The following is a 24,789-nucleotide window of genomic DNA, read 5'->3' on the forward strand; positions in this document are numbered from 1 at the left end:
AGTAAAAAAAATATAAATTAGAATACATTTTACTGGTTTATATTTAGAAAAGAAGAAAACACATGAAGGAATGAATCTAACAAATCCAACTGGCAAACTAGACTACATACAACTCAAGTTCCTTTTCAGGAAGCTATAAAAGCATGTGCCGTGCAGCTGGCTTCAGCTTCGCATCTGTCAGCAAGCGCTCTGTGTGTGCATGTCAAAAGTCTGTCCTGTTGGTCCTATTTATTGTTGTCTGTCCCTTAGCCATTAAAAAGATTGCTAAAACAGCTCAATATGCCTAAAGTCAAAGCAAAGACCAAACATATAAAGGGCGATTCCAAGCCACGTTATAGATTGCGTGTTCCTCCCTGCTCTCGCTACATTATGAGTTGGGATACACACAGTATCAGGCTCTGGTATCACAGGCCCCCAGCAGGCTCTGGTTATGGAACAACATAAGACAACTAAAATAGCAGATACAACAACCACAAATCCTTAGCATATCATGCAGAACAACTACAGCCAGATGTGGCTGTTTCCAAGTCAGTTAATATCCTCTTAAAAGTAACCAATGAGACAAGCTTATTAAGTTTCACATTTTTCTGTAACTTGTTCCATGCAAAGGGAGCAGCAAAGTTAAACGCCTTTTTCCCAGCTCAGTTCAAACACTTGGTACAGACAAAAGAACAAGGTCCTGGGACCGAAGATTGTAAGTCCCTATATCTTTTACACTGATGTAGGTCAGAAGGTAGGATGGAAGAAGACCTAAAATAGCCTTATATATATAAACATACCAATGTTGAAGTCTCCGTGTTGACAGAGAAGACCATCCTTCACGTTCATATTAAGGAAGGAGGCCATCAAGGTGGTCCCTCCTCTAGACAGGGAATCCGGATTTTACAGCCGGTATTTCATAGTTCCAAAGAAGGATGGGGGGTTGAGTCCGATCTTAGACTTACGTCACCTGAACCGCTCAGTTATGCCACTGAAGTTTAAAATGCTCACTGTCAAGCAGGTTGTAGCTCAAATCAGATCCGAGGACTGGTTTGTCACAATAGATCTCAAAGACGCTTACTTCCACATATCCATCCTTCCACAACACAGGAAGTTTCTGAGGTTCGTTTTCGGGGGCAAAGCTTATCAATATCGAGTACTTCCCTTTGGCCTCGCACTCTCACCCGCACGTTCCCGAAATGTGTACATGCGGCTCTAGTATCCCTCCGTATGCAGGGCATCCGCATTCTAAATTATATCGACGATTGGTTGATCCTAGCTCAATCAGAGCAGATGGCGGTTCGACATCGAGATGTCTTTCTCGCACACATGGGGGAGCTGGGTTTGAGACTAAATGCCAAGAAGAGTGTACACTTTCTCCAGTTAAGAGAACCACCTATCTAGGCGTAGTGTGGGATTCGACCACGATGCAGGCATGTTTTTCTCCTGCTTGGATCGAGTCGATCCTCACATCAGTCGAGAGAGTCAAAGAAGGCCAGTCACTCACTGTCAAACAATTCCAGAGATTGTTAGGGCTGATGGCAGCTGCCTTCAACGTGATACCTTTTGGCCTGCTGCACATGAGACCCCTACAGTGGTGGCTCAAGTCCAAGGGTTTTTCCCCGAGGGGAAATCCACTTCGAGTCATCAAGGCCACGCGGCGATGCCTTCGTGCCTTAGACATGTGGAAGAAACCTTGGTTCTTGAATCAGGGCCCGGTGCTGGGAGCTCCCTGTCGCCATGTAACGCTAGCGACAGACGCGTTCCTCACCGGTTGGGGTGCGGTCATGAGTGGTCACCCTGCCCGCAGTCTGTGGAGTGGTCGCCATCTGACATGGCACATCAATTGCCTAGAGATGCTAGCAGTCTATCGAGCATTGAAATATTTCCTCCCAGACCTAGGAGATTGAATGTGGGAGCAGACATACTGTCGAGGCAGGGGCCGAGGCCCGGGAATGGATGAAGCAGATATGGAGAGTATTTGCATCCATTCCTGGTGATTGATATAAGAGACCACTGATGTGTTGTCGGTGCGCACTAACACATGGTGACCTCTCAGGTCTGGGAGGAAATATTTCAATGCTCGATAGACTGTTAGCATTTCCCGAAAAATGATATGTGGTTAGCTAAGGGAAATGACAATAATAAGCTGACAAAAAGCACAAGTTGTCTACTGTCAGGACTCAGCCGACCGCAGCGTCTCCAGAGGGTTGCAGGAGCTCTGAGGATGACACAGCGAGTTTACGATTGGTCAGATTCACCGCATGATAGCGATCATGTGTGTTTCAGGTTTATACTTGTTTTTACTGTAGTCACAATGTTATATTGAGTCATATCTATTAAAACACACTGATAGAAGCATATTACCCCCACTTTATTGGTATATAAATCATATATGTTTATGTTGAACTTTATTCTTGAACAGATGGCACTGTATTAAACAGTATATAAAAGTGTCTCATAAAAGTGTTGCTCATAAAAATGTTTCTGAAACGTCTGTATATTTGACAAATATTGCATTTCATTCACTTCATCTGTGACAGAGTATGGCAAATGGGAGCTGGAGTGTCACAAACGGGAGCTGGAGAGTCTGTTTTCAACTTCACTCCCAACTGCAAGCGGCTGCTCTCATTGACCGCCATCTGTAGCCCTGCTTCAAGTTGAACACACCTGCTGTATATATACACAAATATAAAAACGTGTCTTTTTTTTTTCTTTTTTTTTTTTCAGAAAGTGAAAAATTCATATATTCTAGATTCATTACATATAAAGTAAACTATTGTAAAACTTTTTTGTTTTAATTTGGATGTTTGGAGCTTACAGCTCATACAAGTAAAAAATCCAGTACCTCAAAGTATTAGAATATTTCCTAAGATCAATCACAAAACGATTTGCAAAACAAAAAGGTCATGTTCTTTAAACCAAAAATCAGCTTTTCCATAAAGTTTGTCAGCAGATAGGAGCATAAAGTGCTCCAAAATCTCCTGTAGATGGCTGCATTGACTCTGGACTTGAAAAAACACAATAGACCAAACCCAGCAGATGTCACAGTTCCCCAAATTATCACTGATGTCAGAAACTTCACACTGGACTTCAAGCAGCTTGCATTCTGTGCCTCTCCAGTCTTCATCCAGACTCCAGTCCTTGATTTCCAAATGAAATGCTAAATGTACTTTTAAGTAATGGGGTATTTTTGGAATGGGCCTCCTCTTTGGGTTTTTTTTTTTTTTTGGTTTTTTTGTCTTGCTCACCTTAATCCTCAATTTGTAGTAGAAATAGATGGTGAATTCCCTGATCCACACCCCGGCACAGAAGGGGGCGATAATGCACCAATAAGATGTATGCCAACCGTGATTATAAAGAAAAAGAACAAGACGATGACGACAACAGCAGAGTAGAGGGGACAGTTCACGGTATTTCTCATATTTAAACAACCCTCAAACGCATTATATAGAGTGTAAACAACATACACGAGCTCATTTGTATATTGTTTTCTTCGGTTCAGTGGTGTTTTTGTGTTTGCCGTCTTAAACACTCAGGGCCGTTTTTCCCTGTAACGATTGATATTAGTACATACGAGCGTTTTCTACGATCTTTTTATGATCGTTCGTTATTGTTTCACGTGCATTCCTCAAAAAGCACTTAACACAGTCGCACATAGCCGTGTTTAAAAGGATAGTTCTCCCAAAACTGAACATTTGATGTTTATCTGCTCACCCCGAGGGCATCCAAGATGTAACGTTAGGTGGCTTTGTTTCTTCAGCAGAACACAAACTGAGATTTTTAACACAAACCATTGCAATCTGTCAGCCTTATAATGGCAGTGGAAGGGAATCACGGTTAAAACGTACAAAAAAAAAAAAAAAAAAATCACAAAACAATCGGTCAGTGCAAGAAACTGTACAGTATTTATATAATTTATTTATTTATTTTTACCTCTGAATCATGTCCGAACTCTATATTTCTATGCAGATATATTCTTATTAAATACCAGGGCATAATAAAACAAAATTGATAGGACATGTTACTTAATTAGCATTTTAAATTGATGTGCTCTTTGTGTCAATGCTCTTATTTTTACTATAGTAATATAATGATTTACAGATAGACAACATTTAGATTATGGTCAGAGTTCAAAGATAGAAGTTGGAGGGCATCAGCTTCACTTGCCCTGATTGATTGTTGACTTTGGCAGATCTGCTGCTTCCACACAGAAATTCATGATCAGTGAAACAACAATCACAAGGTCAGTGATTTCAACAACAAATGCTGGAACTTTCCCATCCGTTTAAAAGTGCAGACAAGCATCAAACCATCAGGAAGAAATGGAATCTGCAAAGATTAAAGAGGAACATGAGAACATGAGTGATCCAGAACCCTGCAGAATGAAACGCATTGAAGAACAGAGAGGTTTGTGTTTATTCTTCATTCTTCATTCACCAGCTGCACAAATCAATAGTTATATTGTCAGCTAACATCGATCACGCACACACCTGATTAGGGGTGTCACGATTCTCCAAATCCTCGATTCGATTGCATTTTCGATTCTAAGGTCACGGTTCGATTTGATTCTCGATTTTTACATTAATTCTTTTTAAAGCACAGATTGTCATTTTTTAAAACTAGACTTTTATGTAATATAATATCTGACCTTTGTTTGCAATGTACCACATTACACTGTCAAATTTAAAACTTTTATTAACAACATAATGTAACAATAACTTATATCTTTAGTCAATTGAAAACTTAAAAAAAACTGCCATCCAGTTTCTCTTTTGTAAGTGCAGTCTTCTTCACAAAAGATGACATTCAAGTTCATGACAAAACAAACAAAAACAAAAAAAAAATGACTAAACTAACCTTCAAATATTACGATGTATCTATTTAAAAGATTAAAGATAAAACACTTGTTAAACACTTCACTGTCATTCATTTAGATTTATATATATATTAGGGCCGGGACTCGATTAAAAAAATTTATCTAATTAATTAGAGGCTTTGTAATTAATTAATCGCATTTTAATCGCATTTTAATCGCATATAAATATTTGACCTGAGAACAGTGAGAAGTAATTTGTTTCACAGGGATTTATAGTATACCATTGATTAATGACTGAATACATAAGCTTAAGCAACAAAATATTGTTTATTTTTGTTCAACCAAGTCTAGCAGACCAGTGCAATTTTTGCCATGAAGTGTAGCAATAGCATATTTAGAAACAATTTAGAAATAGTACATTTCAGAAATTCAGGAAGCTTATAGGTGCTGGAACCTTCTGTAAAGTGTTTTTTTTAAGTAAAACACAAAACTGTCAATTACATTCAGAACATTGGAAACCCTGACTATTAGAAAACATCTCTCTGTTGCTTCAGAGGCCATAACATACTAAGTCCAACTATCAATAACCTTGGCCAAAACAATAAAGAGTTCAACATAAACTGTTGCACCAACAAAATAATACATAGTTCAACATAAAGTGTAAAGTCCACGCTAGCTGCTATATGTTTTGCGTTGAGGTGATACTTGAGGCTCGATGTGCTGCAGTGACATGAGAAGCGAACGCTAGTTGGTGCTCCAGTATAATCGTTCCGCCGAAACTCATCCAGTGAGAAACATTCCGCGGTGCAAAAATAAGTTATTAAAAATGCGGGAATTTTTTTTTTCTGTAATTAATTAATCTTAGTTAACGCGTTATTTTTTGTGTAATTAATTAATCTCAATTAACGCGTTAAAGTCCCGGCCCTAATATATATATATATATATTGTGTGTGTGTGTGTGTGTGTGCATCATTACAGTCTGTAAAATATGTGTATCTCTTATTACAAGACTGCAATCACTAGCAATCAGAAGAATTCCATTTAATCAAGTATCTACAAAAGATCTACTCTATAAACAATGCATTAAATTACATTAAAGACAAAAATAAATTAAACAAGCAAAAGAAATGATTACTTGCATGTATCTGGTCCACTGATGAAGTCATGGGTCAAGTCAAGTGAATTATTAATCATTTTCTAACAGGCGTCGAATACTGACTTTAGGAAAAGGGGAATAACCAATAACATTTGAGATAACAACTAAAACAGCAAGCCCCGCCCCACGACTGACAAAAATAAAATTGTTCGTGCGAGCAGAGGTGAGATGATCGAGTGCGAGGATGTGGGAAATGAGCATGCGCACGCGAGGGCTTTTATTGCGCGCAGAGTACATGTACATGCGAGACTGTGACTTAATTTAGATCGATTTCGATTTAAAATCGAAATCGTGACACCCCTACACCTGATGGTATTTACTGCTGATTAGATTACCGGCTTTACTGACTAGATGCGCATTACTCATCGGCCGATATATATCATGTACCCCCAATGTAAAAATATAGTTTAAATTGTAGTTGCATTGAAAAAAGAACTTGACAGAAGCCGACATCCTTATAAAGATTAAAAATGTCTCCAACTTCGATATTTTGCCAATGATTTAGGATTAAAAAAAGTTACAGTGACAGTAATTTATTACTTTGTATTAGAGGTGCGAATCAGTATACATATATTATTATTATAGTATAGTCTACTGCGCGGTTTGGAAAAACCCCCGACCCGCGCATCACTAGACTATACTATATTTTTTTCCAACCTGCGGGTCCTGCTTTTCTGAAATTATTTGGCCTGCCCCGCAAATAAAGCAACATTTCCTTACCCGCTTTTTATAATTCAGCTATCAAACTGCCCAGCTATTTCACTTCAGCACCGCATTTCACACACACCTGCGCAAATGAGGATTAGCGCATGTAGCAGGTGAAGTCTCCATCCACAAACAGACGTACATCATCTGCAGATATAAGGTATTTCATTGCACTTTACCAAGAAATCTGAACGGCCTATATGTTCGTAATATTTTAAACGAGCACTCACTAACTGAGTTGAATACCACAGTTATGTTAGGATGCATCTCATTCTTGTTTCTATGGCGGTGCGTCGGTCTCATCACGGGGCACGCGATCCGGAGTGCTGTATGACCGATGATCAGTTCAATTTAACTTTACACCAAATATATCAACTTACCTGTTTTGTATAGCCTACTTTATATTTAACATGTTTGTTTATGTCCAATATTAGTGTTCAACTGTTGGACTTCAAATTAAATCTACTATTGATTTTCACCGTTGACTGATTTTGCAGAACATTTAGACTGATAACTTCCATGCACAGATGCAGCAAATTTTTCACAGGACGCGCGATATGACGGCTGCATCCAACTATATATGTACTAGCTGTTTAAATACAGTATTTTTATTTTAAATAGTTATGGTATGACAAAAACAAAGAGTCTCTCTCTTGCTCCACCAATGTGCGATAATATCGTGTATCGTCGATCTAATATGATTTAAAAAAAAAGACCATATCGCCAAACACTACAACATACATGGATATTTTTGTTTTGTTTTTAATGACACGCCCCAACCCGCCCAGCAAATAGAGTGACAATTTCTTTACCTGACCCACAGGTTTACGAGACGACCCACGCATCACTAAAGCCCCTTTCACACTGCACGTCGGACCCGGCAAATTGCCGGAACATTGTCGGGTCGTCTTCTGTGTGAAAGCAAACACGTCCCGGGATTGATTCAGGCATTGAACCTGGGTCGGGCACCTAGTAACTTTGCCGGGTTGAATCCCGGGACGAGCGCTGTGTGAACAAAGGCCAGATCTATAGCTATGTTGTAGTGATGACACGTTATTGCACGACTCTTTTACCGGCTTTTTTGAAGGAAGATCAACATTCGCGACAAAAAAAATGTGCAAACCGAATGAAGCAGAGATCAGTTCCTCACTTTCCGCGCTGACGCTGAGATCGTTCGCTAGCTTCAGTGAAAGTTTAATGTGCCTAACGTTTTCGACTCGTACATTACACGTCACGCCCTGATGTCACGTGTCGTGATGCTCCATTTATTTATCACAAAAATGCATAAAGCAACTCAGTACATTTTAGTCCAAAGGCATACACGAATAACAATAGAAAAACATTGATAAACCCATGTTTTAGTATGGAACACAGATAGATAGATAAACAGTATTAGTATGGTGTTCCTAATAATCCTTTAGGTGTATATGTATGTATGTATATGTGTGTAAAAATTATTGCATCAAAATGATTTTACATCAGGGCTCACTTTTCTGTCCTTACAATTCATAATCCTGTTTTTGAATTATTTTGTTTTACTGAAAATGTTTTTTTCTTTTTTCAGACCAGATGGAAGAGAACGAGAATAGTGAAGAACTGAATGAAGTGGAGGAGAAACCTCTGAGTCACTCGAAAACTAAAACTAAATTTAAGAAAAGAAGACCTGAGAAATCTTTCACCTGCACTCAGTGTGGAACAAGTTTCAGATACAAAAACGCTCTTGAGATTCACATGAGAATCCACACGGGAGAAAAGCCACACATGTGTGATCAATGCGGAAAGAGTTTCCCATACAAACAAAGTCTTAAGATTCACATGAGAGTTCATACTGGAGAGAGACCATATGCATGTGATAAATGTGGAAAGAGTTTCCCTTACAGTCGAAGTCTTGTGTTTCACATGAGTGTTCATACTGGAGAGAAGCCGTTCACTTGTGATCAGTGTGGAAAGAGTTTCATACATTCATCGAACTTTAAACGACACATGAAGATCCACACTGGAGAAAAGCCCTTCACGTGTGATCAATGTGGTAAAACATTTCTTAGAGCATCACAACTGAAGACACACCTGACAGTTCATATGAAGGAGAAGCCACATTCATGTTCTTCATGTGGAAAGAGTTTTTCACAGCTGGTGGGTTTAAAATCTCATCAGAAATTACATGACGCTGTGAAAGATAATGTGTGCTTTGCATGTGGGAAGACTTTTGCTTCAGTGAATGTTTTAAAACGGCACCAGAGGATTCACACTGGAGAAAAACCTTACAAGTGTTCACACTGTGACAAGATATTTCGTTGGTCAGTAGATCTGCAAAGACATGAGTGGATCCACACTGGAGAGATGCCATACACATGTGATCAGTGCGGGAAGAGTTTCACACGCAAACTAAGTTTTAGAGTTCACATGAGGATCCACACGGGAGAGAAGCCGTACACATGTGATCAGTGTGGAAAGTGTTTCACGTGTTTAACAAACCTTAAAGGACACATGAAAATTCACACTGGAGAAAAGCCACATGCATGTGATCAATGCGGCAAAACATTTCTTGTTTCATCAGCCCTGAAGAAACACCTGACAGTTCATATGAAGGAAAAACCATATTCATGTTCTTCATGTGGAAAACGTTTTTCATGGAGGCAAAGTTTAAAATCCCATCAGAAATTACATAATCCTGTGAGGGATCATGTGTGTTTTCATTGTGGGAAGACTTTTGCTTTGGTGAATCTTTTAAAATTGCACCAGAGGTATCACACCGGAGAAAAACCTTACAAGTGTTCACACTGTGACAAGAGATTTAGTTGGTCAGTAGATATGAAAAGACATGAGAGGATCCACACTGGAGAGAAACCGCACACATGTAATCAGTGTGGGAAGAGCTTTACACGCAAACAAAGTCTTAGAGCACACATGAGGATCTCACCATCAGTGATTTCAACAATAGATGCTGGAATTTCCCCATCAGTTTACAAGTGCAAACAAGCATCAAACCATCAGGAAGAAGAGAAATCTGCAAAGACTGTATTTATTAAAGAGGAAAGTGAGAACATGAGTGATCCAGAACCCTGCAGAATGAAAGACATGGAAGAAGGTTGGTGTTTATTTTTCATTCATGACGCTGAAGAACATTGTTATAAAGTTTCAAGCTGTTTTTCAGATTTAGATACAATTATAAACTATGGACTGTGTAGAACATTTCTTTTATATGGTTTTCAACAAATGGTCAATAAGTGAATTTTGAGAAACTTTAATTTTGAATGTCAAAATCAGATCAATCGGAATGTAATTTTAGGTCTTTCATTTTATATTGTATTTATGGTTTTGCATCAATTAGACCTGAAAATTTGGATATTTCTCAATATATATTTTTTTCCGCAATTAACGGTCAAAAAAAATATCAATTAAAGGAATTTTCCGGAATGGCTGATAGGGTTGTTATGATAAATTATGCAAAAGCTTATTTATGGTTACTGAAAAATTTTCGAATTAATAATTAGGAGTTATTCATAGCTATAGAGATTTTTGTTTCTTACATCCCTTCATGCTGTAGAAAAGAGCCCAAATGATTTCACAATATTCAGAAATTTATTAAATCTAGGAAAATCATTGTGTGGAACATGTAGGCCACAGCTAATGCTAAATATTGTTAATTTAAAACCAGTTTAAGCCGCGGCAAATCTAGACCATGCGAAATTTCAACAGACAATGAAACACCCGTGATATGGCGTAACACTCTCTGGCATCTTTTTAAAAAACATAAATTCAACTTATCAAATAATAATTTTAAAATGTACAAATTAGTGGTGGGCCGTTATCGGCGTTAACGGGAGACTTTTATCGGGCGATTAAAAATATCGCCGTTAATCTATTCTCAAAGTTGGGTTGAGAGCTGGGTCTATAGTAGGCGAGCTATGATGAATTTCACCTTGATATTTTAGTGTGGATGTATGCCTAACCAATTTGCACTGTAGGGGGTGAGAACGAGTCTTCAAACCTGTGTGTATGCCTACTGTGAAATTACCACATCAAACGTGAATCTGCTAACATGGATGCAGCTAAGATGCCGCTGGGTTTGCTTCAGGGAATTTTTTTTTTACTTTTTTAAGAAGCTTCCCAATGGAAACCTTGACAAGATGCACGCCTGTTTCACATATAATCCATCTGCAGTGCGTAGTCTGTGTGTGTTACGTATGTGATGCTGAGGCAGCACGGATTCATACTCATTGTGCTTTCACACAGGACGCGTTTGCAGTCCGCTACTCTGTACATGAACGATCGCTGCACTGCGGCAGACACACCGCTCCTGGAACGCACTGACGGACCGCAACCGCATGAATGCTGGAATCGGTTAACATGGGTGCATAAAAAAATGCGCAACGCATATGCACTGCAGACGGAGTATGTGTGAAACAGACAAGGTTGTTTGCACCTTGTGCAATGTGGAATTAGTTTACAGCTTTCTTGAGCACTTTGTGATGCATTTTGGAAACAGGAGATGAGCCCCAGGTCTAATGCACCACCTGGCTTGAGAAACATATTCTAAAAGACTTACTTTGTCATTACTTTATTTGGGTAGCACACATTTTGAATACCTTTGGCAGAATTCAAATGAGCCATTTTAATCTAGATTAATTCCAAGATTGCAGTGATTAATCTATATTTAAAAAATTAATCTATGCCCACCACTAGTACAAATATACAGAATGGCATGACATCAGAGTTGGCAATCCACATACCTTCTAAAAATGTTAATATTAACAAATAATTTGTCTGTTCCTTTAACTGAATATTTTCGGGTTAAACCATGATTTAAACAGGTTCAGCTCATTCACACACAATCACATCTCGCAATAATCCATTCAAACAAATGTAATCTTACAGTGCTTATTTATCTGTAGGCCTATCTGATTTTGAATGAGCAGAAATCTGTAAGAAATGCAATTGTCAAGTCAACAAGTATCAGACGTGAATATTTTGTGGGACTATCGTGCAATCAGTTATTGGTGTTGGTGTTTTTTTTTTTTTTTAATTAATCATTGAACAACGGTCGTAATTAAGAACACTGCATTGAATGTAACAAATTATTAATTGTCGTTAAAACCCTTATTACATTTAGTCATTTTGCAGATGCTTTTATCAAAAAATGGTGGATTTGTGGTCTGTTGAGGAAGTTCAGACATTTCTCTCATTTATAGACGTGGAGCATATCCAATGAGAGCTTGATGGGGCAGCACAGAATGAAAAAGTTTTTCTGGAAGTCACTCAGCTCTTGGCCTCAACATGTATAATTCCGCCCACTTAAAGTGGTACTAAACTGCAGTGGAAACGTGAGCCGAGTCATATCACACAGTGGAAAAGCACCATATGAGTGCAGCTTAAAAAGTATGATTGATTAGAAACAGGTGTGTAAGTGATTAGTTCCTAGGCACAGGGTTTATGGGAAATGAGTCCAGTCTAAATGTTTATAGAGCTCTCTGGTGGGAGTGGAAAGAGTGTCAGGGACCGGATTCATGACCACAATCTACTCCACTGGACTGCAAAAGTTTGCTGCCTTTTAATTTGGTTAAGAGGTCACACTGTGACTAATTGACCTTCTATAAGTCACACATCTTTAGGGCTGCAACAAATTATTATTTTATTCTGACGATAAATAGAGCGATTAAACGACTAATCAATCATTCCAACCACAAATCAATAAGTTTTGAATGATTTTTCCACTTTTGTAGTCAGTTAAAACATTGAGTTATACAGTTGAACTAATAAATATAAGAAAATCACTTAAGCTTTTGAAAAAGTTGTTTTAATGAAATTTCAGCCAACAAAACAAGTCATTCTCTTTAAGTTTTCTGATTCTGCCAACTTAAAAAGAAATCACACAGAAATTATCTTTAAGCATTGTTTAATCCTATTGTTCACAGAAGAAAAAATATATATAATCAGCTCCATTACAGACAAAAAAAAATTGTTTGAATGTAAACAAATCTCCTCGCAGCAGCATTAAGGCCCTGTGTTGACCAAAACGTTTTTAGCCAGCTGAAAACACTAGGTGCTCTGTTGAAAATACACATCTGCGAGCATTGAGGCACCGGTCTGTGTGGGTTCATGAGATTTTGAGGGCATCTTGATGAGTACCATTCCTTGGTCTAAGAACTGAAGTTGGACAGAAGACAGTTCAAGGAGTACTGTGTTGTGTAGTATAGAAAAAAAAGCCCGAGTGCTCAGCACTCCCATTTAAAACAATTGAAAAAATATGCTAGGCTCATGAAAAATGATTTAATTAATTGCTAAAAGCTTCATTGGCCAAAAAAGAAACTTTTCACAGTAAAACAAATTTCACAGTTTTTTGATCCTGACACAATATGACCAGCTAACATTAATTGATTAATCATATCAGCAGCAGAACATGTTAAAGTGTGAATGGGTACTAGACAGGTGAAATCACTATCATACTAATTAGAATTTGAGAGCAGACTGATTGCTGTAAAAGGAGGGGAGAAGCACTCCCAATTATTGTGTTTTTGTTAGCAATGTGTTACGGATCACTCGGAGACAGAGGAGTAACAGATGAGTAAGATGTTTATTTAAAGACACAAGCAGAGGAGCAGGTAGTGAGGAGTGGATGAGGGATTGGGATCCATGCCGGGATGGAGGTGAACGCACACACACACGCACCGTGAGGTCTTGGAGGAGTCTTCGGGAGCAATCCTTAGAGAGAAGAAGAAGGAGGAGTAGACTTCGGAGAATATCCTTGGAGAGAAGGTAAAGAGGAGATAGTCCTTATAGTTGGCACAGATGAGTGATCTTGTCGCGAACGTGACCGGACAATGACTGTGTGCGTGTGTGTGGCTTTTATGGTGCTGTGGTGGATGACTGGTGATGAGGATCAGGTGGTGATGGTTCAGTACTCAGGTGAGAGTGTGCGCTGTGATTGTGTGGAGGTGGAACCTGGCGTGTTTGTAACAGTACCACCCTCCCCAGGGCCCGCTCCTGAGGGCCGGGGACCCTGACGACGTGGTGGGCGTCCTCTTCCTCTGGGAGCAGGTCGGTTGGGGTGCATGGAGTGGAAGGTAATCCAGCAAGGTGGGGTCCACGATGTCGTTGCGTGGGACCTAGGAACGTTCTTCTGGACCGTATCCTTCCCAGTCCTCTAAGTATTCCAGCTGACCACCACGCCGCCGGGAGTCCAGGATGTCCTTGACAGAGTAGGCTGCACCGTCATGTAGGAGGAGAGGAGGGGGGCTTCCGTCTCGCCAGGTTCTGTGGAGGGAAGAACAGGAGGATGGTGAGGTTTAAGGAGTGATACATGGAAGGTTGGGTGAATCCGATACTCGGGGGAGTTGAAGCTTGTAGGTGACCGGATTGATCTGCTGGGTGATGGTGAATGGGCCAATGAATCTGGGACTGAGCTTGCGGCAGGGCAGACGCAGGCGGATGTCCCGGGTAGACAGCCAGACCTTCTGACCGGGTTGGTACTGGGGGGCCTCGGAACGGCGAAGGTCGGCCGTCGTCCTGCGTCTACGGAGCGCCCGTTGCAGTTGGTGATGGGCCGCGTCCCAGACCCTCTCACTCTCCCGGAACCAATAGTCTACCGCGGGAACATCAGAGGGTTCTCCAGACCAGGGGAATAGAGGTGGTTGGTAGCCGAGTACGCACTGGAAGAGTGTGAGGCCGGTGGTGGGTTGACGGAGGGAGTTCTGTGCGTACTCGGCCCACCCCAGGAGTTGGTTCCAGGAGTTCTGGTGGCCATGACAGAAGGTACGGAGAAAGCGTCCGATCTCCTAGACCTTTCTTTCCGTCTGCCCGTTGGACTGTGGGTGGTAGCCGGAGGACAGGCTGATGGCCACACCTAGGAGGGAGTGAAACGCTCTCCATACCCTGGAGATGAACTGGGGGCCCCGATCCGACACTATGTCCTCTGGAATGCCGAAGTACCTAAAGACATGGTTAAACATCAGTTCTGCCGTTTCCATGGCAGTGGGGAGACCCTTCAGAGGAAGAAGATGACAAGCTTTAGAAAATCTATCCACAATTATCAGAATACAGGTATAGTTATCGGAAGGTGGAAGGTCCGTTATGAAATCCACCCCTAGGTGTGACCACGGGCGGTTGGGAACGGGCAGAGGATGAAGTTTGCCAGATGATAGATGGCGAGGACTTTTAGACATGGCACAGCTGGTACATCCACTCACGTACCTTCTGACATACGAGGCCATGTTGGGCCACCAGAAGCGTTCCCGTAGCAACGAGAGGGTTCCATTGACCCCCGGGTGACCAGTGCCAGGTGATGTATGGGTGGAGTAAATGAGAGGAGTGCGCTGTGTCCTAGGGATATATCGGAGACCTGGTGGGCAACCCGGCGGAGTGTTGTTGTGGGCCTCGGCTGGAGGGAGAGTTTCTGCAGACCAGGAGCAGACCAGGCGACTATGACCTTGTCCGGAAGGATGGGTTCGGGGTCTTCCGACTTCTCTTCGGGTGCATAACATCTGGACAGCCCTGCTGCTGGGATAAGACTGCTCCCACTCCGTGGTAGAGGCGTCCACTTCCACGACCAATGGTAATTCTGGATCTGGATGCACGAGGAGTGGGGTGGTCGTGAAAGCCTGCTTCAGCGTTTGGAAGGCTTCGGTGGTGGCAGGAGTCCATGACAGGGACTTGGGCTTCTGGCGAAGGAGGTTGGTAAGCGGACTGGTGATGGTACTAAAGTTCTTAATGAATCATCTATAGAAGTTGGCGAAGCCAAGGAATCGCTGCAGCTCCTTTATGGTGCTAGGAATGGGCCAGTCCCTGACGGCGCTTACCTTCCCCTCGTCCATCCGGATGCCACTGCGGTTGATGGTGTATCCAAGGAACTGCACTGAGGGTTGATGGAATGTACACTTCTCTGCTTTGAGGTAGAGTTGGTAGTCCCTCAGGCGTTGCAGGACCTCCGCAACGTGGCGTTGATGTTCTGCCTGGCTCCGGGAGTAAATCAAGATGTCATCGATGTAGACTAGGACGAACTGATGGAGGAACTCCCGGAGCACCTCATGTATGAAGTCCTGGAATACGGAGGGGGCGTTAACAAGTCCATACGGCATTACACAATATTCATAGTGGCCAGTAGGGGTGATGAAGGCGGTCTTCCACTCGTCCCCCTCACGTATCCGGATGAGGTTATATGCGCTGCGGAGGTCCAACTTGGTGAACACAGTGGCACCACGGAGATGTTCCAGGGCCGCTGGGACGAGGGGAAGAGGATAACGAAACTTCTGAGTTATTTTGTTGAGAGCTCTGTAATCAATACATGGCCGTAACCCTCCATCCTTCTTGGCCACAAAGAAGAACCTGGAAGCAGCAGGGGAGGTAGATGGGCGTATGTAACCTTGAGCAAGCGCCTCCCTGATGTATTCCTCCATAGCCTTCTCCTCGGGGACAGATAAGGGATAGATCCGTCCCTTTGGCACTGGTTCACCCGGCAGCAGATCTATGGCACAGTCCCATGGCCGGTGTGGAGGCAGCTTGGAGGCCCGCTTCGGGCAGAAAACATCGCTGAAGGGGGCGTAGCACTTGGGAATGGAGATAGATTGATTCTTGACAGGGCTTTCAATGGATGTGGAGTGGACTGGTAGTGGTTCAGGGGGACGTTCCACTGGAACAGGACAGCCGGAGATACATGATTGAAAGCAAGCTTCGCCCCACTTCAGGATTTCTCCGGTCCTCCAGGAGATGACAGGGTGGTGCTGCTCCAGCCATGGGCACCCTAGGATGACGTCAGCGGTGGAATCCTCCAGAACCAGCAGATGGATATCCTCGTGGTGAAGGAGTCCAGTTTGAAGAGAGATAGGGCCCACGCAGTGGCGTACATATTTCTTACTTAGCGGCCTGCCGGTGATTGTGTGGATTTGGTAAGCGGCCGGCGTGGCCGTGGTTGGGAGCCTAAGCTGACGGCAGAGGGCGCCGGAGATGAAGTTGCCGGCTGACCCAGAATCGAGGAGGGCGAAACTGGAAGAGAGACATCAGCCGCAGTAAGTGTCACAACAGTGGTGAGTGGTTTCATCTGAGATCGTGAAGGAAGGATGGCACTCACCATGGGACGAGGAGGACGAACGGGGCACCCAGCTATGGTATGCCCCGAAGCTGCACAGTTCAGACAGAGATTCTGGGCCAGCCGTCTATGACACTCCACCGGAGTGAGGCGGTAGGATTCCACGAGAATGAGCTCGTTGGTTGGTTCTGGGGAGCTGACGTTCTCTGGTCGGCAGAGCGGTGTAGATGCGCCTGGCCCTGGTGCTCTTCTAAGCATGACTGCATACGAGTAGCGAAGCGGATGGACAGTTGGATGAATCGCTCAAGGCCGATGGTATCCTCGTATGTGGCGAGATGCAACCGCACTCTGGGATCTAGTCCTTGACGACAGGTAGTGAGCAGGGCCTGTTCGTTCCACCCACTGGAGGCCGCCAGAGTCCTGAACTGCAAGGCATAATCATTGACAGACATAGTTCCTTGTTTTAAGTTATAGAGTCTCTCACCGATCGATGAGTCCCAGGCCGGTTTGCTGAATACTTCCCGGAAGTGTTCGATGAAGCTAGAATATGACTGGGTTACAGGGTTATTCTGGGTCCAGAGAGAGTCTGCCCACTGCAATGCCTTGCCTTGTAACTGTGAAATGATAAATGCTACCTTAGATCGGTCCGTGGGATATGAGAGCGGTTGCATCTCCAGGACCAGTGAACACTGAAGAAGAAAACCGCTGCATTCCTCCGCCAAACCAGAGTAGGGTGCTGGCTGGGCCATGGGACTGGCGTGCAGGGCAGGTGAAGGAGGGATGATGGGGTTTGCGGAAGTGCTCGCTGGTGGTGGTGATGCGGGTGCTGACATGAGTGTTCGGCGGGGTGCATCAACCAGTTCCTGGAAGGGGTCCATGAGGCTCATGCTTGTGTCTCTCTGTGCTTTTCCGGTCATCTGTTACGGATCACTCGGAGACAGAGGAGTAACAGATGAGTAAGATGTTTATTTAAAGACACAAGCAGAGGAGCAGGTAGTGAGGAGTGGATGAGGGATTGGGATCCGTGCCGGGATGGAGGTGAACGCACACACACACGCACCATGAGGTCTTGGAGGAGTCTTCGGGAGCAATCCTTAGAGAGAAGAAGGAGGAGGAGTAGAATTCGGAGAAAATCCTTGGAGAGAAGGTAAAGAGGAGTTAGTCCTTATAGTTAGTGCAGATGAATGATCTTGTCGCGAACGTGACCGGACAATGACTGTGTGCGTGTGTGTGGCTTTTATGGTGCTGTGGTGGATGACTGGTGATGAGGATCAGGTGGTGATGGTTCAGTACTCAGGTGAGGGTGTGCGCTGTGATTGTGTGGAGGTGGAACCTGGCGTGTTTGTAACACAATGGTTACCTCCAAAGAAACACATACAGTTATCATCTCTTTGCATCAAAATAGCCTCACATGCGAAGAAATTTCTACAAAGAATATTGCACCTGAAAGAACCATTTATCGGATCATCAAGAACTTCAAGGAGAGAGGTTCAGCTGCAGTGAAGAAATCTTCAGGATGTCCCAAAGCCCGATTCGCTAATAATCTCACAGTCTAATATTTGCTCGGGGTGTTATGATCGTGCCATTTTGGCCATATGGGGGTGCTCAAATGTCTGATTTTACATAGAACTACTGGTTTTCTCCCAATAAGTTAATATACAGCATATTAAGGTAATGCTGTGAATAAGAATCTGAAAAGAAAGCAGCTTCGAATAAATATTTTAACTGCATGAATAAATCCAACCACCCCATAGATTTAAGTTAAGTTTCACTTTCCATAACTTGTGACTGACAGAGGAGCATCTTGGTGGCAGTTAGGGCTGGGTTAAACGATTATTTTTTAAACGATTAATCTAGCGATTATTTTTTCGATGCATTATCGAAACATTGCAACATTGCAATATGTTTATTGCTCTTAAAATTACAAAATAAAAGTTGGACTAAGAATGCATTACTTTGCACTTGTATAGAGATAGCATTCAATAAAACCTTGAAGCCTTGAAAACACATAGCTTACTGAAACAAGCTTACTGAACACATAGGGCCTAGCTTACTGAAAAAAAGTACTTATTTCAGATGTAAATAAAAACAACTTGATGTCTAGCATTCAATAAAAAAGGCCACCCAAAATACTTGTTTTGAGCAATTGAAAGAATACAGTAACCAATGTAAACTTGAGGGCTTTAAGCTAATACAGAAGAGTGTTTTTCCAAAAAATAAAAAATAAAAAAAATAACAGTGGGAGCCAGCAACCTGTCATGGAGGAAAAAAAAAAATCTCTGAATGCTCCACGTGAAACTTTGGCGTTCCGCCCTTTTTCTATCGTGTCTAATGATTTTGGTTAATATGCACGAGGGAGAGAGAGAGAGAGCGCGAGCAAGACATCGCTAGTGTAGTTTGAAAACTGAGTGCGCGAGCGCGTGTGAAACTATCGTTTTTAATGATTTTGATTAATATGCACATGGGAGAGAGAGAGCAAGAAGCGCTCGTGTTGTTTGAAGACTGTGAGTGCGTGGGCAGCCGGGGCTCTCTCTCATATGCGCCCTGTCAGGCGCAACAGTCATTCTATTCTACATCACTCACCGATCAAATAAGGCTTTGACAGCCACCAGAAAAAAAGATCAATGCAGAAAAAACCTGGATTGGTTATATAACGTTGGTCAGAATGTTGATCCAGCCATCGCGTATATTCAGCGCACATAAGGTAAACGTTTTGCATAGATTTTTAGAGAGATAAAAACAGGTCAACGAATCGATGCGCATATTTTGCGTCTACGTATTTTTTGCGTCGACGTCATCGATGACAAATGTAAAACATTATTTACCCCATTTATATCTGCGAGGTGTCCGTTACCCCTTTTTCCATGTGTATTAATGTAATTATGACTGTCAGAAGTCTGACTTGACTCTTGGTAATATATTTTGCCCCACAATGAAAACATATTATTAGACTATCAGTCAAAAATCGGCAACATTTGAAAATTCCAATTCGCCTTTGAAAATCGTTTGTCGGGATTATTTTCTCTGATGAAGCTCCCATCTGACTGTTTGGATAATCTAGAAAATTTATTATTCGGAGAAGAAAAGGTGAACGCTACCATTGAATTTGGTGATGATCAGTGGATTTTCCAGCATGATGGAGCACCGTATCACAAAGCAAGAACGAAAAAGAAGTGGCTTGAAGATAATTACATTAAAATTTTGGTTCTGTGGCCAGGCAACTCCCCGGATCTCAATCCTCAATCTCATAGAGAACTTGTGGTCAGTCCTCAAAGGGTGAGTGGACAAGCAGAAGCCCATAAATTGGATTCAACTAATAAGGCAGTTGATAAGGAATAAGGAATGGATCGCCATCAGTCAGGATTTGGCCCAGGAGCTAATATCCAGCATGCCAGAGCGAATTCCAGAGGTTATGTAGAACAAGGGCGAACACTGTAAATATTGACTCATTATATATTTTTGCCAATAAAAGCCTTTAATACTTAGTTTTAAATGCATAATGTGGACAGAGTATTTATGCTAATGTTGCCATTATTCTTTTATTAAATGCCAGCTGCTAGTGTGAAGCAAATCTGGCAGAGCCTTTATCTTAATTTCGTTATTGCCAAGCACCCATCTTAATTTAAAATTTATCTGAATTTAATTTGTTAAAAGACTCGTTTTTATTGGTGTGTTGGTCTATTTATATGTTAAATGAGCCTATGTCTAGAATGCTGAGATGTTACGATGTCACAGAGGACTTATTTTATATCTTTATTCCAACTTCCAAGTGGTCTAGTCTACGTTAGTTATGTACAAATTATGTAAAAACATGTATAAATGACTAGGGATGTAACGATATTGACGATATCGCGCTATCGCGGTAGTAAACGTGTCTCGATATCGTCGTGGTTGGGTTACAATATTAAAAGGACAGGTCTCCGCCAAAAAGCAAGAGGAATAAACACAGTCCCGCGGAACAAATCATTGTTAACTACATATACCATGATCCTTTGCGCTGCGTCGTCACAGCAACCGTTGTTAAGCCAATAGGATTGCACGCTGTCCACACAAGCTCACAGCAAGCCAGCATGGTCGACAGCGATACTGGATGAAAACAACAAAACCGAAGTTGAGATTGTGCCAGCCCCTGCAGCTTTTAAATCAGATGTCTGGAAACATTTTGGTTTCGCCGGGTCAAAAAACGCAAAAGGAGAGAAGGTTGTGTACAGACAATGGACTATGTGCAAGCACTGCCACAGTAAACTGCGATACAACACAGGAAACACAAGCAACATGAGTCAGTTTGGGGATCACAAATCATTTGAATCAGTTCGGGAGTTCGTAGCGGATTCGCAAATCATTTGAATCAGTTCGGGAGTTCGGAGTGGGATCGTGAATCATTTGAGTCAGTTCGGGAGTCCAAAGCGGGTTCGTGAATCATTTTAATCAGTTCGGGAGTTTGTAGCGGAAAAGAAAGTTTCTAAAGAAAAACTTGAACATTAGCTAAAGGATAGTTCAGTGTTTTTCTGAAGGCTTTTTGCCAGACTGTTTTTACTGTTTTTTTTCTTCTCCCTTGCAATGTAGATATTTTGATCTTTCTGATGAAAAACTTGAACATAAGCTAAATGATAGGTCAGTGTGTTTTTAAAAGGCTTTTTGACTGACTATTTTATTTAAGTTTAAGTTATGTTCCTAAATACCAGTTTTAAAAGGCTGATTTTATTTGCCTTGCACATTTAAACCTGACTTATCTTGATCTTTGTTTGCACTTTAAGGGAATTCCCTATTGTTTACAATTGTTCTAGTTGCTTCTTAACTTGAACATTGCACAGAAGAATCAGTTATGCAACCAAATATTACTATACAGAATATTGATGTTCCTGACTACAACTTGAAATTTAAAACCACTATGTGATCAGCGTTTTATGTTGTCATGGATCCATAAATACAACAATAAATTACCTGTTGACTGGCAAAAGCAGAATAAATGTCAGTATTTTTTCGCTATTATCATCACAAACACTATCGTGAGCTATTTAACAGTACCGTGAGCTTTTACACAATATCGCAATAAATATCGTAACGTGAGGTCAATATCGAAATTGTATCGTACCGTGAGATTTTGATATCGTTACATCCCTATAAATGACTCATTCTTGACTAAAGGCAAAAGAGCTGTGTGCGTGCACACATTTGAATAATGTCGGGCTGTAAACGGTTTTGGGCTTTAAAAAAGCTGTCAGTCAAAATGTACTAGTCGGGCTCGGGCCGCAACCTGTCAGGCTCGGGTCCTGTTGGGCCTAACTTTTAAGGCCCGATTACAGCTCTAAAGCAGAGTGGTCACATTACTGTAATTGAATTATTATGGTTGTTGTTGTTACTATTTTTGTATTCTCTAATAAAGATTTACAGCTAGTTAGTTAGCTCCCACGGAATATGTGAGAAATGGAATTTCCTCTAGGTTTTAAGTTTTGTGAAACTTTCCCACATCTTCCTAGTTTGTATTCATTTGCACGCCATCATAATTTGCTCTATGCTTTTCTTCTACTGGAAAAGCATTCGGGACGGCTGCATTACACTCTAGTGCCATAGCGGTCACATCATGATATTCAGGGACCGTACATTGTCACATGAGATCAAACAATTACAATTCATAATCCTGTTTTTGAATTTACTGAAAATTAAAAATATATATATTTAATTTCAGACCCGATGGAAGAGAAGAGTGAAGAACTGAATGAAGTGGAGGAGAAACCTCGTGTTAAACCTGAAGAGAAACCTCTGTGTCACCCAAAAACTGAAACTAAATTTAAGAAAAGAAGACCTGAGAAATCTTTCACCTGCACTCAGTGTGGAACAAGTTTCAGATACAAAAACGCTCTTGAGATTCACATGAGAATCCACACGGGAGAAAAGCCACACACGTGTGATCAATGTGGAAAGAGTTTCCCATACAAACAAAGTCTTAAGATTCACATGAGAGTTCATAATGGAGAGAGACCATATGCATGTGATAAATGTGGAAAGAGTTTCCCTTACAGTCGAAGTCTTGTGTTTCACATGAGAGTTCATACTGGAGAGAAGCCGTTCACTTGTGATCAGTGTGGAAAGAGTTTCATAAATTCATCAAACTATAAAAGACACATAAAGATCCACACTGGAGAAAAGCCCTTCACGTGTGATCAGTGCGGTAAAACATTTCTTAGAGCATCACAACTGAAGACACACCTGACAGTTCATATGAAGGAGAAGCCACATTCATGTTCTTCATGTGGAAAGAGTTTTTCACAGCTGGAGGGTTTAAAATCCCATCAGAAATTACATGAAGCTGTGAAAGATTATGTGTGCTTTGCATGTGGGAAGACTTTTGCTTCAGTGAATGTTTTAAAACGGCACCAGAGGATTCACACTGGAGAAAAACCTTACAAGTGTTCACACTGTGACAAGATATTTCGTTGGTCAGTAGATCTGCAAAGACATGAGTGGATCCACACTGGAGAGATGCCATACACATGTGATCAGTGCGGGAAGAGTTTCACACGCAAACTAAGTTTTAGAGTTCACATGAGGATCCACACGGGAGAGAAGCCGTACACATGTGATCAGTGTGGAAAGAGTTTTACATGTTTATCAAACCTTAAAGGACACATGAAAATCCACAGTGGAGAAAAGCCACATGCATGTGATCAATGCGGCAAAACATTTCTTGCTTCATCAGCCCTGAAGAAACACCTGACAGTTCATACTAAGGAGAAGAGTTTTACACACAAACAAAGTCTTGGAGCACCAATAAATGTTGGAATTTCTCCTTCAGTTTACAAGTGCAAACAAGAATCAAACCATCAGGAAGAAGAAAAATTAGCAAGGACTGAATTCATTAAAGAGGAAAGTGAGAACATGAGTGATCCAGAACCAAGCAGAATGAAACACATGGAAGAACAGAGAGGTTGGTGTTTATTCTTCATTTTTCATTCATTTATGATGCTGAAGAACATTGTTATAAAGCTTCAAGCAGTTTTTCATATTTAGGTTTTCAACAAATGATCAATTAGGAAGGTTTGAAAAAATTTCATTTTGATTGTCAAAGATCAATCTGAATGTAATTTTAGCTCTTTCATTTTATATTGTATTTGCATAATTTTGACCAAACATATATATCAACATAATTTATCTGGATATTTGTCAATATAATTTTTTGCCAATAAACAGTCGACAAAAATGCAACAAGTAAATTAACTTTACAGAATGGCTGAAAGGGTTGTTTGCAAAAGCTTATTTAAAGTTACTGATCAAGTTGTGTTTGTAATAAATTATAGGAGTTATTCATAGTTAAGAGATTGTTTCTTACAGTAACTTTGGTAACAGGGTTGTTGAATGCAGTCAGTACTGCAAATACTATTTTTGTAAAAATGGATTGAGATTAGTTTCTTGTCCTGCCTAATGCTGAAGAAAAGAAACCAAATGATGTCAAAATGTTAAGAAATGCCCCATTTATTAAAATGAGGAAAATTATTGAGTGAAACCTGAAGGACACAGCTAATGCTAAATATTCTTAATTTAAAACCAGTTTAAGCTGCAGTCAATCTAGACTTTCACTATGTGAAGTTTCAACAGACACTTAAACACTCGTAATTTTAAAATGTACACGTATACAATTGTAACAGAAGTGCATGACATCGGCGTTGGACATCCATGTGCAGACAGTTATTAAAAAACGTTGTCATACAGGCAGGGCCAAAAAAAAGTCCAGCAAACAGTAGCATAAAGGACAGGACAAAAGAGTAATCCACGAGCATGCGAAGGTCAGGGAAGGCATCAAAAGATAAAAAACCAGAGAACAATCCAAGGGCAAAAACTCAGGCTAGGCAAAGAAAACATTCAGTCAGTGCGTGCCTTTTCTCTTGCTTTTATGACAGCTAAAAACAGCATGTGCATCAAGGTGAACTATGGGTATTGTCTAGACGTTGAGGCTACATCGGTTGTACACTCGGTATTGTGGTGCATTGTGGGATTGATTGAGTGCACTCGAGAATGTCCACGATGGTTTCGAACACCACTGAAAATTGCTGTCCACTCAAATAATGCACTATTTCAGGGTATGGGGTTGATTTTGGAGACAACTAAAAT

The 24,789-nt window shown here is 41.3% G+C and overlaps 1 protein-coding gene across 2 annotated transcripts in view; it reads left to right on the plus strand.

Moving 5' to 3' along the window:
• Positions 1 to 3,295: 3,295 nt before the first annotated feature.
• The window catches only part of LOC127988240 (zinc finger protein 62 homolog), a 33,475-nt gene continuing 11,981 nt past the window's right edge, over positions 3,296 to 24,789 (plus strand). Inside the window, exons 1-4 of one of the 2 annotated variants that reach the window (XM_052590878.1) lie at positions 3,296 to 3,392; positions 4,194 to 4,389; positions 8,224 to 9,747; positions 22,370 to 23,608. In XM_052590878.1, coding sequence (XP_052446838.1) covers positions 4,305 to 4,389; positions 8,224 to 9,747; positions 22,370 to 23,608 — 2,848 coding nt within the window. In that variant the 5' untranslated portion in view covers positions 3,296 to 3,392; positions 4,194 to 4,304. Of the gene's footprint in view, positions 3,393 to 4,174; positions 4,390 to 8,223; positions 9,748 to 22,369; positions 23,609 to 24,789 lie in introns of both variants that reach the window. The other variant, XM_052590877.1, reaches the window with a different exon arrangement.

The sequence above is a fragment of the Carassius gibelio genome, chromosome B22 (genome assembly GCF_023724105.1).
Source record: "Carassius gibelio isolate Cgi1373 ecotype wild population from Czech Republic chromosome B22, carGib1.2-hapl.c, whole genome shotgun sequence".
Taxonomy (NCBI): Eukaryota; Metazoa; Chordata; class Actinopteri; order Cypriniformes; family Cyprinidae; genus Carassius; species Carassius gibelio.